This window comes from Sinocyclocheilus grahami, unplaced genomic scaffold (genome assembly GCF_001515645.1).
Source record: "Sinocyclocheilus grahami isolate Dianchi unplaced genomic scaffold, SAMN03320097.WGS_v1.1 scaffold1811.1, whole genome shotgun sequence".
NCBI lineage: Eukaryota > Metazoa > Chordata > Actinopteri > Cypriniformes > Cyprinidae > Sinocyclocheilus > Sinocyclocheilus grahami.
The window spans coordinates 44,260-60,253 of NW_015506990.1; the positions used below are offsets into that span (position 1 = coordinate 44,260).

Here is a 15,994-nt window from a genome sequence, read left to right on the forward strand (position 1 = left end):
GATCCAATTTTGATGAATGTTACTCAGAATCTGTGCTATCGAGTTCACTGATTTCACCATGATGTAATAAATTAGAAGGAAACATGAAGTAAAAAGTTGAAATGTTAGTGAAGTTTTGAACTGTTGGTGGCACTAGTGGTGTTTGACAACTAAATATATCTTCCCAAAGAAAGAGCTCAGAGAAATTATTCCTAAGAGATTTCCAGAGCTGAAAGCCATTTGTAAGCGGCGTCTCTTTCAGAAGAAGATGAAGGTTTTCCGGACACGCTGAAGCTCCAGTCTGTGTGTAAGGATCTGTGTTACCTGCAGGAACTGGATGTGATCCTGTGTGTGTGAAAGCTGCTCCAGCTCAGCGTCTCTCCTCCTCAGATCATTGATCTCCTGCTCCAGTCGCTCCAGTCGTCCTTTAGCTCGACTCACTGCAGTCTTCTCCTGATCTCTGATCAGCCGTATCAGCTCAGTGCGTCGTCTCTCAATGGAGTGGATGAGCTCAGTAAAGATCGTCTCACTGTCCTCCACTGCTGTCTGTGCAGAGCGCTGTTAGGACACACAGTGATTCAGGCTTCAGTGAGTCTGAACTGAGACGGAGACAAACTTCTCTTCTTCTCCAGACTCACCTTATGAGACTCCACAGCCTCTTTCAGCTGCGGAAGATCTTTCTCTCTCTGCTGGATTCTCTGCTGGAGCGTCCTCTGCGTCTCCTTCAGCTGCTTCTGCAGGACAAACAGATGATAGTGAACGTCACAGAAAACTACTGGCACTAAATCATCACATGAACAGATGAATCCAGTAAACGTAGGGTGAGGCAGTTTAAAGCTTACTTATCTCAAATGATACACAATGACTATAGGTTCAAACTCCAGAAGGGATGATCAGTTACAATCATTACACATGAATTATCATGGATCATAAAGATTGTTTAGCAATATTTTATCAGTGTGTAGTTTTAAATACCTGTTTCTCTGTCCTCTGGTCTGCAACTGGTACAATGTCATGGTTTTTATGTTCAATAATCGTACACAGCATGCATATACATTTCTGATCAGTGCGACAGAAAACCTCAAGGAGCTTCTCATGTTTCTGGCAGATCATCTCCTGCAGTCGTCCCGTGGCTTCAGTCAATTTGTGTGGCTTACGTGAATGAAACTCCTCATGCCGCTCAAAATGAGTTTGACAGTAAGACTCCAGACACATCAGACAGGACTTGACGGCTTTGTATTTTCTTCCAGTACAGATGTCACACTGCACATCTCCAACGTCACAGTCAGCAGAGAGTTTGGTCTTCTTCAGTTTCTCCACCACTTCAGCCAGCATGGTGTTTCTAGCTAAAGCAGGTCTTGGACTGAAGGTCTGTCTGCACTGAGGGCAGCTGTAGACTCTCATCTGATCCCAGCAACCTGTAATACAGCTCTTACAGTAACTGTGTCCACACTGGATGGTCACTGGATCCTTCAGGAGATCCAGACACACTGCACACATGAACTCATCCTGAGAAACTCTGGCTCCTGCCATTTTACAGCATTAACACAGAGACACAAACACACAACAGCTCAACTACACTTCAGTTTATCTTTCCCTGAACTCATACGATTCCTGTTTCCTGGTTCTGTGTTTGAGTGACGTGTGTAAAACAGGTGTGTCTGTGAGTCTGTAAAGCAGGTTTTTCATTCCTGCTGAGTTTAGTTTCAACACACCTGACTGTTATTAAAGTAAATGCAAAGAACTTGACTTGGAAAAGTTATTCTCCTAGACTAGAAATTGGGAACCCTGATAATTAAATGTCTACTAGATTTCAGTCTCAGACAAACACTCAAAGAACACAAGTAAATAAATAAGAAGTGTCCACGGATGTCTGTGCACACTGTCCGCTTTGGAGCCCTATTTTTGTTACTGTGTGGAGGATAAACGTACAACAGCACAGGCGCGAAGTGAATGTTGAGACAGAATGAGTCTACTTGATGCTTTTGCATAATTATCAAACTCGTCCATCCGCGCTCATCCGCATTTGAGCATACAGAATGTGGAAAGTGAAGAATATCTGGGCCTTGAGTGCTTCAGAAACAAGAAAGCGGTGTATACAAGTAGCACTTCCTGAACAAAATCACAAGAGAGAAACCCAGCAATGGGAGACACTGGCAAAAAACACAGTTAATCCAAAACAGAGTAAACAGGGGCAAAACAGAACTCAAAACAAGTCACACAATACATCCACTAAGAACAACACCAGACAAAGAACATGGGAAAACACAGGAAAACCAGGGGCTCACAAGTGACAGGGGAAGGTGATTGGTTGTTATTGAAACATGAAAACAAATTAAAAACACAAAAGCAAAAGCAGTGCTATGAAGCACTGTCAAGAGCATGCAAAACAAACAGGTGGTGATATAATCTCAACTGTAAAGCCATGTTGGCCAATCAGAAGCCTGAAAAAGTTTCCAGTAGGCAGAGGTAACAGCGCATGCTCCGACGTCACAAGCCAAAATCTCCGGTTTTGCTGTCTACACGATAACACTGCAACCGGAGTTTTTGAAAATATTCACCTGGAAATCTACACCAGTGACCTGGTGCTGCGTTTGCGTGTGGACAAACGGCCAAACTGCATAGAAAAAGCAGCGGTTTTGAAAATACCCGCGTTCGTGTGGACAGGGCCTAAAAAATTTAGCTATGGTGACAAACAAGTGTAACTACAGTGATGGGTAGTAGCGTTGCTACAAGTAGTGACGCTACTAGCTTAACTACATTTCTCAGTAGCATGGTGGTAGCTTCGCTGTTTTCTGAATAAAATAGCTTTTCAGTAGCGAAGCTCTGTTTTTGATCAAGTAGTGCGGTAGCGTCAACAACAGCTACATTTTTCAAAGCATTTCTGAAGCTCAAATCGGAAATATAACAGCTAAGGATCACTGATCCTGGACCAGTAAAAGTCCCGTAAAAACCCCGTAACTCCATTGGCTGTTCAAACTGTCAGTCGAACCTCATTATTCCTCCCACCTCTTGTGAATGAAGTGTGGCACGCAGTTTGAAGCATCTCAGCTTGTTTGCAGTCTGAAGGTAAATAACTAACTGTTGATTGAATAAGTACAGCATTTTCTTTACTGAAGAAACACTATATTTTGTAAAGGCTAATGTTTTTTGTATTTGAGGAGAGGAGAAGAGTGTCTTAGTCTAGCATTTGTTGTCAAGTCACAGCCAATTAGCTTGTGCGAAGCGCTGAATCTTTTATAATATTTTGGCCAAATAACAGAAAAAACTGAGCGCCCTCATAGTGACAGAAAACTGTATAACCTGCAAGAAAACCTAAATGCGATGCATGTACTGCCTTTGATGTGGCGGTAATGACGGGAAAAAATTCGTATTTGAACTTGATTTTGGTGAAATGTTAATAATATAATGACACATGTAATGAACGCAAATAAACGTAGCCTATCTGTAGGCCTATACATTTATATGGTAACACTATACAATAAGATTGAATTAATGTTAGCTAATGTGTTAACTAACATGAGCATACAATGAACAATACATTTATTACAGTATTTATTAAGCAGTATTTGTTAATGTTAGTTAATGAAAATACAGTCGTTCATTGATAGTTTGTTTGTTCACAGTGCATTAACTAATGTTAACAAACACAACTTTTGATTTTAATAATGCATTAGTAAATGTTGAAATTAACATTAATAAATGCTGCAGATGTCACGACCCTGGACTGTCTGTGTGTTTTTGCTCCCCAGTGAGATCGTGGAGAGGAGCTCCGCCCACTGCACCATGGCTGAGGGTGAGCTATTTATGGATCTGGGTGAATGGAAAGCGGAGGGAGACCTTATAGACTTGTGGACCGACCTGCCCCCTCTCCTCCCTCCTTTGTCAGAGCCCTCTGTCACTCCTGTTCCCAAGTCAAGCCCTGAGAGAGACTCTGTTCCCAAGCTAAGCCCAGAGAGCCCCGCAGGCTCACAAATGCCCGCCCACCTGCCCACTCCTACCTCCTCTCCCGCTGTCGTCTGGCAGCCCCTCTGCTCACCCTCAGCGCTGTGGGATCACCGTGGGTCTGCCAGTCTCCATCGGCATCCGCCTCCAGCCTCAGAGTCCAGGACTCCGCCTCGGCCCATTGACCCAGCGGCTCCACCATGGCTCCTAGCTCCCTCCTCTCCGCTGTGGCCTGGCAGTCCACTGGCTCCATCGGGCTCCCTCATCCCGCAGGCTCCGCCTTGGTCTGTCGTCTACCATCCGTCGCCTCGGGACCCCACTTCTCCGGCTGTGCCTCGTTCTTCCATCCCTCCAGCTGCTCATTGGTCCTCTGTCGCTCCGGCTCCACCGCGGCCTTCCGGATCCCCGCCTCCACATCGGTCGCCGGAGCCATCAGTTCCACCTCCGGATCCTCCTCGTCACCCTGGCTCATCGGCTCTCCATCTCCGCCTTGGGCTCCTCCTCCACCTGCTCCACCGCCGTTGGTCCCCCCACCATGGCTCCTCCCTCCGTCGGCTCCACCGTGGGTCACCGTTATGGCTGTGGCCTGGGTCCCGCCTGGCTTCTCCTGCTCCAAGTCTCTCTGGTCTCCTCCCTGGCTCCTCCCTCCATCGTCACCACCATGGACTCTAGCTGTGTCCCAAACTGAAGTGTGTGGACTCCGGAGTGCGCATTTGAAGTGCGATTGCATCACAGCGTCACGACGTAAGCTGTCCCAATTAAGGATGCACCCTCCAAAAACCGCATTTCAAGGCCGATTGCATCACTGCGGTGCGACGATTGCTGACGTATTTCAAAAGCGACGTCAAATGTGCGCTCCGTTTCCCAGGAAGCATCTGTGTGTAGCATTTCCAAGTGTACATCTGATGTACACTTCGCACCCTACCATATCCCAGAATCACTTGCGCGCAGATGACGACGGTGTTTATATTCAAAGAAGACTGCGGGTGAGAGTTCTGTGGGGGAATTCACATTGAAATGTAAGTATTGTGTTTTTATTTACTCAAATACCTAGCGAAAGTGTTAAAAGCCAGGTTTTTTTTTACACAAAGCCCTCAATCAATAAGACAACCACTATATAAGGCAATATAGTCTTTGCCTTTGTTATGTTTTTGTAGTGCTCTTCAGGGAGGATATCAATCTCTAAAGAAAAGAGAGAGACAGTGGAGAGAAGAGCACAGGAGAGCAGGGAGAGAATGGAGAGACCGTTTTCTCTTCTTCAGAGAATGCTTAACAAATACATTATAAGCCATTCTCTATTAGGCAAGAGAAAGCAGTGGAAAAAAATGGGTACATTACAGTTTTTCAATATCTTTTTTTAAATGTCACATTGTCAATGAAACAACCTAATTTCTGTAGTTTATTTTTGTGATACAAGTTAAAAATGAAATGAATAAGTTGCATACATTATTCGTTTTTGTAGTATAACTTATTTGTAAATGAGCCTGAGTACTTTCTGTACATTTTGTATTTTTATTTTGCATATTCACATGTGTAAATAAAAGAGAAATAATTATGTACATTGTTATTTTTTTTTTAATGCAGCTTATAATTTTTTTCACAAAACATTCTTCTATACGTTTATTTTTTTGTCTTGTAAATAAATTTTTTGACACATTAAAACAAATTGTTCTATACATTACTGAAAGTACTTTTTACAACTATTTACAACATAGCTTAGGTTTAACATCAGAAAAACAACATCAGTTTTGAGCCCAGCCCTGCCTCCATGTGTTCTGGGGTCTTCAGGAGGTGAATTACTCCTCAGAGACTCGGAGGACAATGCGGTGACAGTGGAACGAGGCATGTCAAACACTCTGAAGTCCACTCTGTATGATGTACCACTGGCAGACAGAAGAGAAACACCAGGGTCTGGATTGTGGCACCCCATCACTGTTGACTTTCACTTCTCAGAAGATCCAGCAGCACTGTCAGGGCCTCCCTGCTCAGCAGAAAACCATTAAAAACCTGTCCAGCGCTGGCACATTCATCTTTATCCTGCAGTACAGGGCTCTGGTCTGATATAGGGAAAGAAGGAAAAGAGAAACTGTTTAGAGCTATGACAAAGTAATTAGTAGAAGAAATATTGAGGTACTTTAGTAAACTACTTTTAGTAACTACTAATACCACATTAGGGGAAAAACTACTAGTCATATTTAAAACTAGGGATGCACCGATACCACTTTTTCCAGTACTCGCCCGATACCGATACTTTTATTTTTGTGTACTTGCCGATACCGAATACTGATACCGATACTTTTATTGCATTTGTACATTTTTTAAATATTGGTTACAGAAACAAAACGAGTATGTATAATGTTAGTTGGTTAACTTCTTTTATCAAATAGATACAGTCAAACCAAAATTTATTCAGACACCTTCAACTTTTCTCACATTATCACAGTTTATTCGCTATAGTTTAGAAAATGGTAATAAAATATGACAAGAACTCATAGTTAAACTGTGTCAGAACAAATTCAGCTTGATAATGTTAGATAACTTTGATAGAAAGGTATGTAATAGATTACAATCAACCAAAAATTAGACAGCTGTTAGTATGACAGTATTTACACAACTATCAATACTTAGTCGGGCAGCCCTTAGCCTCAATGACAGCCTGTAGTCTCCTGGGCATGCTGTCATCCAGCTTCATGCAAACCTCAACTTCAGTTTTCCCCCCAGACTCGGTCTGAATAATTTTTGGTCCCAAATTTGTATCAGTTTTACTGGTAGTCCACTGTGTGAAGAATTTTTGGGTATAACTTGTCACAGTTTACTTTATTTTGCTATCCTCACTTACATAAATGAACTATAGTGTCCTGCACCCACTAGTAAAAAAATATAAAATATTATATGTGGTCTCTGTATAATTTTTGGTTTGACTGTATATCATTCGGTTATTTTCACACTTAATTATGCCCATTAAAATGTATTTTACAAGTTTTTGTTACTTTATTTTTTATTTTTTTTGCTCTGTGGTACATCATCTGTAATTTAACAGCATTAGAGCTGCTCCATTGCAGCGGCTCAGTACTGTAATCACGCGCTTTGCTGTAATAATGCAGGGAACCACTCGTTATAAATCACCGAACTGTGATATTTTCAGAAACAGAAGTCACGTTTTTTTTTTCATCTGAAACGTGCTGTGATTTATATTCCAAAGCCACTCATATAATGCAGAAACACTCAAGCAAGCAAAACACGCGCAACACGTGCAGGTATTTGTACTGATGCAGAATAGTACAGTCTAGCACATTTTACTTTTTTGCCCCACTGTACTTGTTTTTGATATATCCAACCGAACTACAAACTTTCCAGTGATGTCTGTGAGAAAGGGATATTAACTCGACAAGCTTGGCATGTGCGCCGCCGCGTGCTCAATCCACTCAGCGTGCTTTGCTTATCAGCTCACGCACATCAGCTATACAGGGGCTAATACTGAATACGTATGAATACTGAACCAGTATCGGTATCGGTGCATCCCTAATTAAAACCTTAGCTAAAGGGATGGTTCACCCAAAAATGAAAATTCTAAACCTGGAACTACTTAAGGGTGAGTAAATGATTACAGAATTTTAATTTTTGGCTGAACTATCCTTAAAGTAAAAGTATTATATTGCATACTCTAATATACTTAAGGTATTGAGAGTAAAAGTAAAGGTATACAGTACTGTTCTGAAAAAGAATTCGTCAGGATGGTTTTGCATTAATATTACTGCTGCACTACTGTGTATGTTGCATTTTCCTTCTGAAAATGTTCAAGGTTATTAAATTTAAAGTTGCCTACTAAATATACTGTTGGGTAGTTTAATCTACAACAATGCATCATGTTGTAAAAGACCATATTTTTAGTGTTGCTGTCCTGTGAGAAATAAAGAAGAAAACGTAGTACTTCATATTTGTACGAGTATACTTGACGAATGTACTTCCTCACAGTCCACCTCTGATTATTTTGAAAATGAAAGTATCAACATTTTGTCAGAATATTAACACATTTTTGCTAACTATATCAGAGGCTGCATCTGAAGGACTCGCATCGGTCAAACAGAGCACTGTTCAGCTGCTACTGAACATTGAGCTGTACAATGCTCTATTTTTTTTATTCACAGTTTTATTTCTATGCTTAACTGCCTAAAATATCCAGGTTGCAAACCTGTCTACATATGACCACCATGGTCAAGACAATAATCTATATAAAATCGCAGGTCCCACTTTATATTAAGTGGCCCTAATATCTGCGTACTTGCATAGTAACTAGATGTGTACGTAGTATGTAACCACAGTGTAAGTACACATTGGTACATAGTATCTAGAGCTGTAATGTTTATTTAACTACACACATGTAACAACCCTCCGAATGGTTTCATCGGTCAAACAGAGCACTGTTCAGCTGCTACTGAACATTGAGCTGTACAATGCTCTATTTTTTTTATTCACAGTTTTATTTCTATGCTTAACTGCCTAAAATATCCAGGTTGCAAACCTGTCTACATATGACCACCATGGTCAAGACAATAATCTATATAAAATCGCAGGTCCCACTTTATATTAAGTGGCCCTAATATCTGCGTACTTGCATAGTAACTAGATGTGTACGTAGTATGTAACCACAGTGTAAGTACACATTGGTACATAGTATCTAGAGCTGTAATGTTTATTTAACTACACACATGTAACAACCCTCCGAATGGTTTGTGTAAGTACAAATGTGTATCAGGACATATATAACTACATTTTGTAACAACAATATGTATAAGAGTAATTTGAACAATTTGATCCAGGGGGGGAAAATGGGTAGGTTTAGGGATATGTAAAGTGGGAGGAGTTGGATCTCGAGTTGGAGCTCCACTGTAATACCAGTGTACTCACATGGTAACGCCTCAGAAACTGTCCACTTAATATAAAGTGTAACATTCTGGACACAATTTGATCCAGGGGGGGAAAATGGGTAGGTTTAGGGATATGTAAAGTGGGAGGAGTTGGATCTCGAGTTGGAGCTCCACTGTAATACCAGTGTACTCACATGGTAACGCCGCAGAAACTGTCCACTTAATATAAAGTGTAACATTCTGGACACCAACCACAATTTATATGTAAAGCCTAACTTACTGGCCGCTGCTGTGTAACATCAGAGTAATTACATGCTAAATCCATAGGAATTGTTTACTTGATATAAAGTGTAACATATTCTTTACCAAAAAGTGCTTTTAGTCTTGTTACACATTTGTGCTTTCATTACCAAAAAGTGTTGTTACCAATGTCCTGTTACACATACCATTCGGAGGGTTGTTACATATGTGTAGTTACACAAACATTACAGCTGTAGATACTATGTACCACACTGTGTACTATGTACTTACACTGTGGTTACATACTATGTACACATCTAGTTACTATGTAAGTACACAGGTATTAGGGCCACAATATAAAGTGGGACCAAATCACACCTTTGTAAGATGTATTTAGTTTTTATGCTATGTAGTTTTTCATATGCATCATTACATTATTCAAGTAAGGTCCAAGCCAATACCTGCATTTAAAGTTGTAATTCAACAAAGGATGCAGCAAACCAGTGTAACTTACCTGGCCTCGAGCCTGGCTAAGCCTGAGGTACATCACCGTCTCCTCCATTATGACATAAAACATAAAAACAAAAATGAGCAATTCTGGCTCCACCTATCCTGGCAGGATTGTCCTCTCGTCAGCTCTCCTCTCGCACCGTTGCTATGCGACAGAGCAATAATCAGGAACACCTGGTGGCACAATTAGGAAATCCTGCGAAGGCAGAGCATCTCACACACTTCGGAGGGTCCTTTGTGCACTTCGGAGGCCTAGCCTAGTCCGTGGCCTTCGAAGTGTGCGCACTTAACTTTGGGACACATCTGTGGTATTGAAGGTGGAGAGAGCGCTGGTTATTCACTCCCCCCACCTACAATCCCTGCTGGACCTGAGACTCAAACCCGCAACCTACGGGTTACAAGTCCGACTCTCTTTTTTTACATCACAAAACCCATGGTGACCCTGCTGACAAAAACGATAGAAACTATCACATAAATTCGAATGATTTCCACTTCGCAGTTTTGCTTGGTTGGAACAGCCGCTAATTATGTTTGTATTTGTTTCTCTGTCTTTTGCCACTAACTAGGATTTACACAAGCTTCAGTCTGGATCCAGAACACCTGAGAAGAGATGATGCAACCCCTCAGAGGACCTCAGATGATGCCAACCCTGAAACAACATACAGAACTACCACATTTTGCTATAAGTTTGATTGCATCATATAATAATTGCTGTTAATATTATTCATCGTCTGTTTTATTACGTCTTATATTGATTTTTCCGTTCTGCTGGTTCGTCTGGTCAGAGGAGAACTGGCCCCCGACTGAGCCTGGTTTCTCCCAAGTTTTTTTTCTCCATTCTGTCACCGATGGAGTTTTGTTTCCTTGCCGCTGTCGCCTCTGGCTTGCTTAGTTGGGGCCCCTTCATTTCCAGCGATATCGTTGACTTGATTGCAAAGATATTATTTAAACTGTACTGAGCTGGATGTTGACATCACTGAATTCAATGATGAACTGTCTTTAACTGAAAAATGAGTGTTTACTATTGTCATTTTGCATTATTGACACTATTTTCCTAATTAATGCTGTTCAGTTGCTTTGTCACAATCTGTATTGTTAAAAGCGCTATATAAATAAAGGTGACTTGACTTGACTTGACTTCAAATACCATTACAAACATTACAAACCATCAACTTTAACCATTAAATAATTGTTTCCTGTAGTGTGTTTTGGGACATATTTCATTACCAGTGAACATTACAAATTATGTGATGGTTTCTATTGTTTTTTTCAGCAGGGGACTGAAATAAATGCCTTATTGTATGAACTATAATACTTGAAATCTACATAAAAAGAGCAGAACGCAAAATCTATAATATGACAATGATAAAGAATCTATAAACCTGAAACAGAATTCTTCAATTTGAGTATTCATATGTCTGTCTGTCTGTGTGTGTGTGTGTGTTTTGAGAAAGTAAAAATGCAGAAAGTTTCCTGTGAGGGGTAGGTTTAGGTGTAGGGTTCGTGTAGGGTGATAGAAAATACGGTTTGTATGGTTTGCCTATTGATAGTTTTCATGTGACGTCACTCCCGTAAAGGAACGCCCACCTGGAGGGCAGAACAAGCCTTTTCTCCACTGACCGCCATTCATTTGTACCAGGTTTGAAATACTGCTGCAGGTGCTGTAAATGGATCGCAAGTGCCTATAATTTGCGTTTACTCACATATCTTTGTTTTGTTTTTTTGAGAAATTATCGAAATATTTGTGGGTTGACTGCAGTTCTATGGCTGTTTTGCCCTCCAGGCTCCGCGGTAGTCATGTGACTCAGTGTCTGTGTGTCATGTTAATCAGACTAATCACTTTAGAGGCTACTTCATTTACTCTATTTTCTAACTCAATATCTCTCAAATGTAACCCGTTGTAGAAATGTTATTCTTTTTATGAATGAATGGAATATTCATGTCAGACAACGCGGAGTAATAAATAGCAGTGAACATTCGTACTAGGGGTATCCTGGGATTTTACTCTAGTGCTACAGGCCACATGCTCTATAGTGAGAGATGCGAGCAAATGTAACCTTGTGTAACTGTTCCCTTTTTGTTTTTCTTTTAGCTCCTCCCAAACGTTTTTATCTTCATGTTTTTTGCTTGCCATCATGAGCCCACTCTCCTTTGCGTCAGTATTGGTTTATTTATTTCAAAAGAAATACATTCTGTGTGATTTATGATCATTCTGTATGATTCTTTCCTTATGGAGACCAAAGTGCCTCAACAAGGTCCCCATAAAGTGGGGAATACTAGGAACACACACACACACACGCACACACACTGACACATGCTGGGTTTGCATGTTTTGTGGGTTTATTCCACAGGCGTAATGGTTTTTCTACTGTACAAACTGCATTTTCTATCCCCTTACCCTAACCCTACACCTAAACCTACCTCATACAAAACTAGGCACTTTCAGATTCTCAAAACATTCTAAGCTTGTTTCCTCACGGGGACCAAAAAATGTCCTCACAAAATCAACAGGGGAGCGTGGGGCACAAAGTAACACAGGGTTAGTTGTAACACACGTGGTTTGAATATTTTCACACATGCTAGCATAACAAAATTTATGGTATTTACTAATTGCCATATCAACACTATATAGAGAAAAAAGTACGCCAAAATTCTAAAATCTTTTGAAGATATCCCTGAATATTTATTTTACCATAGTAAAGTTACATTTATGGCTTAAGTAAATTTTTGATCTCAGTTTTTAGTATTCATTAAAAATGAGGCAAATCTGCTATTATTTTCAGTTCAGATCGTTTTTTTAATGCTTCGCTAACTAGCAGAAGACACTCACCAATTTTAAATTCCAGTTGTGCAGATGGGGCACGTTGTAACACTGCGTTACAATGTGCAATGTAATTTACACTGTTTACTTTAATGACTTTTAATGAGAAACCATGAGGAACAGGTGAATAAAGACTGACAGTCAATGTTTAATAATCAGAAGTTATTATTTCAAGAAATGTAAAGCATTTTTGCTCATTTATGTGGGCCGTCCCAAGCACGGTTGCAATGCGTTCATTGTCAAACTCCAAAATCGGATTATTTTTAATTCTTTAAAAAACGCCATTATTTTATTTGAAAAAGTTAATAATTTTATTTGATTGACAAAATATTTTAGTTTGTCTTGTATATTTTTTTTCATTAGACCAGATAATATTATAAGCTGTCATATGATCATGTTACAACGTGCCCCTCAGATGTTACAATGTACCCCACTTACAGGGCAAGTTGTCACATCTCACTTCCATTTTTTTAGGATAAATAAAGAAAAATGTATACACTGTAATTATGAAACAAATCAATGTATTTGTACTACACAAGTGTAAAATTACTGTGGACAAAAAAAAAAGAACTGTGTTTACGTGAATACTCATCAAAACAGACAATTCGACATCATTTTGTGTGTATTTCTCTGTTCATGCGACGCGAAAGAGTACTTATGTGCTGTATGAGAGGCACTTTCTGTGTGTGTATGCTTTGGTGTGAACACTCAGAAAAACGGACCGAATTGAGTTCTTTCTTGCATCCTCAAATTTATCCATATGTCTGCTCTTTTTTTACTCCCACATATTGACATTTATTTTTTTACATTTTATGAGACGTGCAGCAAGTGTATTTTAGCATTATGTCCCACCAGTTCATATATACACATCTAGCCTCCTAACTACGCAGCAGAACAGTAGATTTTCGTCATAGTTTTTGTCATTCAAGAAGAGTTCTAGTTCGTTATCGTCTCGTTGTCAGTGAAAATTATTCGTCAACAAAATTAACACTACTCTCACACACACACAGAAACTCAAACTCCCTCCCTCTCTCACTCGCTCTCTCTCTCACACACACACACACAACTTTTAGTGCATTTATTTAATGCCATTCTAAACAATCTTTCTTACATTAAGCATAGGGGAGAGATTAATTAAAAAAAATACAAGACTATTTTCCTTCAATGACATGAAATTTCATGTAGAATAATATGGGCTATAACAGCTGGAAATTTCATGTCATTTACACAATTTACCACAAATTATTAACAAGACTTAACTTTAACAGTTAACAATTAAATGTGTGTTAAACAATTAAATGCACGATAATAAAAACAGCAGCTTATGACACCGGGAGACTAAAGAAAACTGATTTATCATGCAGCTCAAAGCATTATGGGTAGAATCTCTTGACAGTCTATTCTGATTCATCAACACAGTTTCACTGATGATCTAGAACCAACCCTAAACTCAGGATAGAGCGTCTGAGTGAATGTGGTCTGGACTGTGTGGATGAGGCTCATTGTGTCAGAGACGCTGTAGAAGGACAGAGTTCCTGCTCTATTCTATAGTTATCATCAAACACTCCTAGTCTAATGCTGATGGACTGGGGGAATATAAGGGAGTGGGGGAATAGGCATCAGGTGGGGGGAGATTCAGCTCGTGATCCACGCACTTCCGCTGCGAGATCAGTGCTTATTGCCCAAGCAACGAGCTACCGAACATGTCAGGAGAACACAGTTCGCAGGGTAAGCCGAGAAGACACTCTGCACTGTGACAAATGTGTGGAGGACCAGGATACGACTGAACTGTGCCAGTGTAAGTAATCACTCCGTTTCTCTCAGACATGAATTTAAGTGCTGTGTTCAGATTCGGAGAGAACCGAGAGGAATCTGATGGAGATAAAACACATCAGAATCAGGAATTATGAATCTGTTTGATCTTTTCATGTAGCTGAACTCTTCATGTTCAGTGTATCATCAGTGTCTCAGAACAGATGAGCAGATATCTGTGCAAATCATCATTTACATCATCAATTATAAGCTCTTCTTTCAGCTTCTACAGAAGAACATGAACACACTCAGTGAGTTTTCTGCTGGTTTTCTTACTGACTTACATTGTAGGAAGTGGTTCCTGGTTCTGGGAACAATGTTGGTGAGTGTTTCTGTGGAAATCAACAGACATAGAGAGGAATCTGATGGAGATAAAACACATCAGAATCAGGAATTATGGATCTGTTTGATCTTTTCATGTAGCTGAACTCTTCATGTTCATTGTATCATCAGTGTCTCAGAACAGATGAGCAGATATCTGTGCAAATCATCATTTACATCATCAATTATAAGCTCTTCTTTCAGCTTCTACAGAAGAACATGAACACACTCAGTGAGTTTTCTGCTGGTTTTCTTACTGACTTACATTGTAGGAAGTGGTTCCTGGTTCTGGGAACAATGTTGGTGAGTGTTTCTGTGGAAATCAACAGACATGAACAGTGTGATTCTCATGATCCTGTATCTATTCCTAACACATTTCTAATATGATGTTCTCCATGATATGAGCTGATGATGGACTGGTTTCTGAGAGCAGATGAATCTGCAGGACTTTACCTCTGTGTGAGATCTGCTTGAGCGGCTCTGTGCAGAAATCGTCCAGTTTGTCTCTCAGCTGATGAACAGATTCTCTCAGAGCATCAGAAGAGACGAGAGAACTGAAGAGATCATCATTTACGTCTGTAGATTCAGGAGGTGCTGAGAGAGACTGGAAACTCTACAGAAAACAGAAATCAAACTCATCAGCTCCACACTTCACCAAATAACCTGCAGCAACATCAGATTTGACACAACTGATCTTTAGTAACTCTCCTCAATCCAACACTTTCACAGCATCAGCTTCATTCTCCTCATATTCATTATATCACATTAGAGCTACCGATTCTAGTATTCACCACATACACTCTATGTGAACTTTCTAGGAAACAGTTTGGATGATAAAACATCTGCTAAGAACATAAATGTCCATCTAACAGCTCAAGCACATCAATGGAGTCTCATTGTAGAGTTGAGTAGATTTCAACTGATCTTTAGTAACTCTCCTCAATCCAACACTTTCACAGCATCAGCTTCATTCTCCTCATATTCATTATATCACATTAGAGCTACAGATTCTAGTATTCACCACATACACTCTATGTGAACTTTCTAGGAAACAGTTTGGATGATAAAACATCTGCTATTGTCAATCTAACAGCTCAAGCACATCAATCGAGTCTCATTGTAGAGTTGAGTAGATTTGCTCAGGAAAAGCAGCTCAAAGGCTATGATTAGATTGACCATTATTTATAACTTTAGAGACACTAAAACTTCAGAAGGACCCTTAAGACACGCTCAGGTTTGGTTTGGTTTCAATACACTGAAGCATTGCTAATATACAGCCTCACTTCATGTTTGCGGTCTTCATGGTCAAATTCATCAATGTGTTACAGGGCAATAAAAATCAGTTTTATCAAGTTTGAAGATCATCTGATCCAATTTTGATGAATGTTACTCAGAATCTGTGCTATCGAGTTCACTGATTTCACCATGATGTAATAAATCAGAAGGAAACATGAGGTAAAATGCTGAATTGTTAGTGAAGTTTTGAACTGTTGGTGGC

General features: G+C 40.0%; 1 protein-coding gene across 1 annotated transcript in view; it reads right to left on the minus strand.

The window, feature by feature from the left end:
* LOC107572768 (tripartite motif-containing protein 16-like) overlaps positions 1–15,994 on the minus strand; it is a 31,337-nt gene that overhangs the window by 11,425 nt on the left and 3,918 nt on the right. The window contains exons 4-5 of the mRNA XM_016259204.1: positions 14,950–15,109; positions 14,762–14,809 (exon numbers count right to left, since the gene is read on the minus strand). Of these exons, the coding sequence (XP_016114690.1) occupies positions 14,762–14,809; positions 14,950–15,109 (208 nt within the window). The remainder of the gene's footprint in view (positions 1–14,761; positions 14,810–14,949; positions 15,110–15,994) is intronic.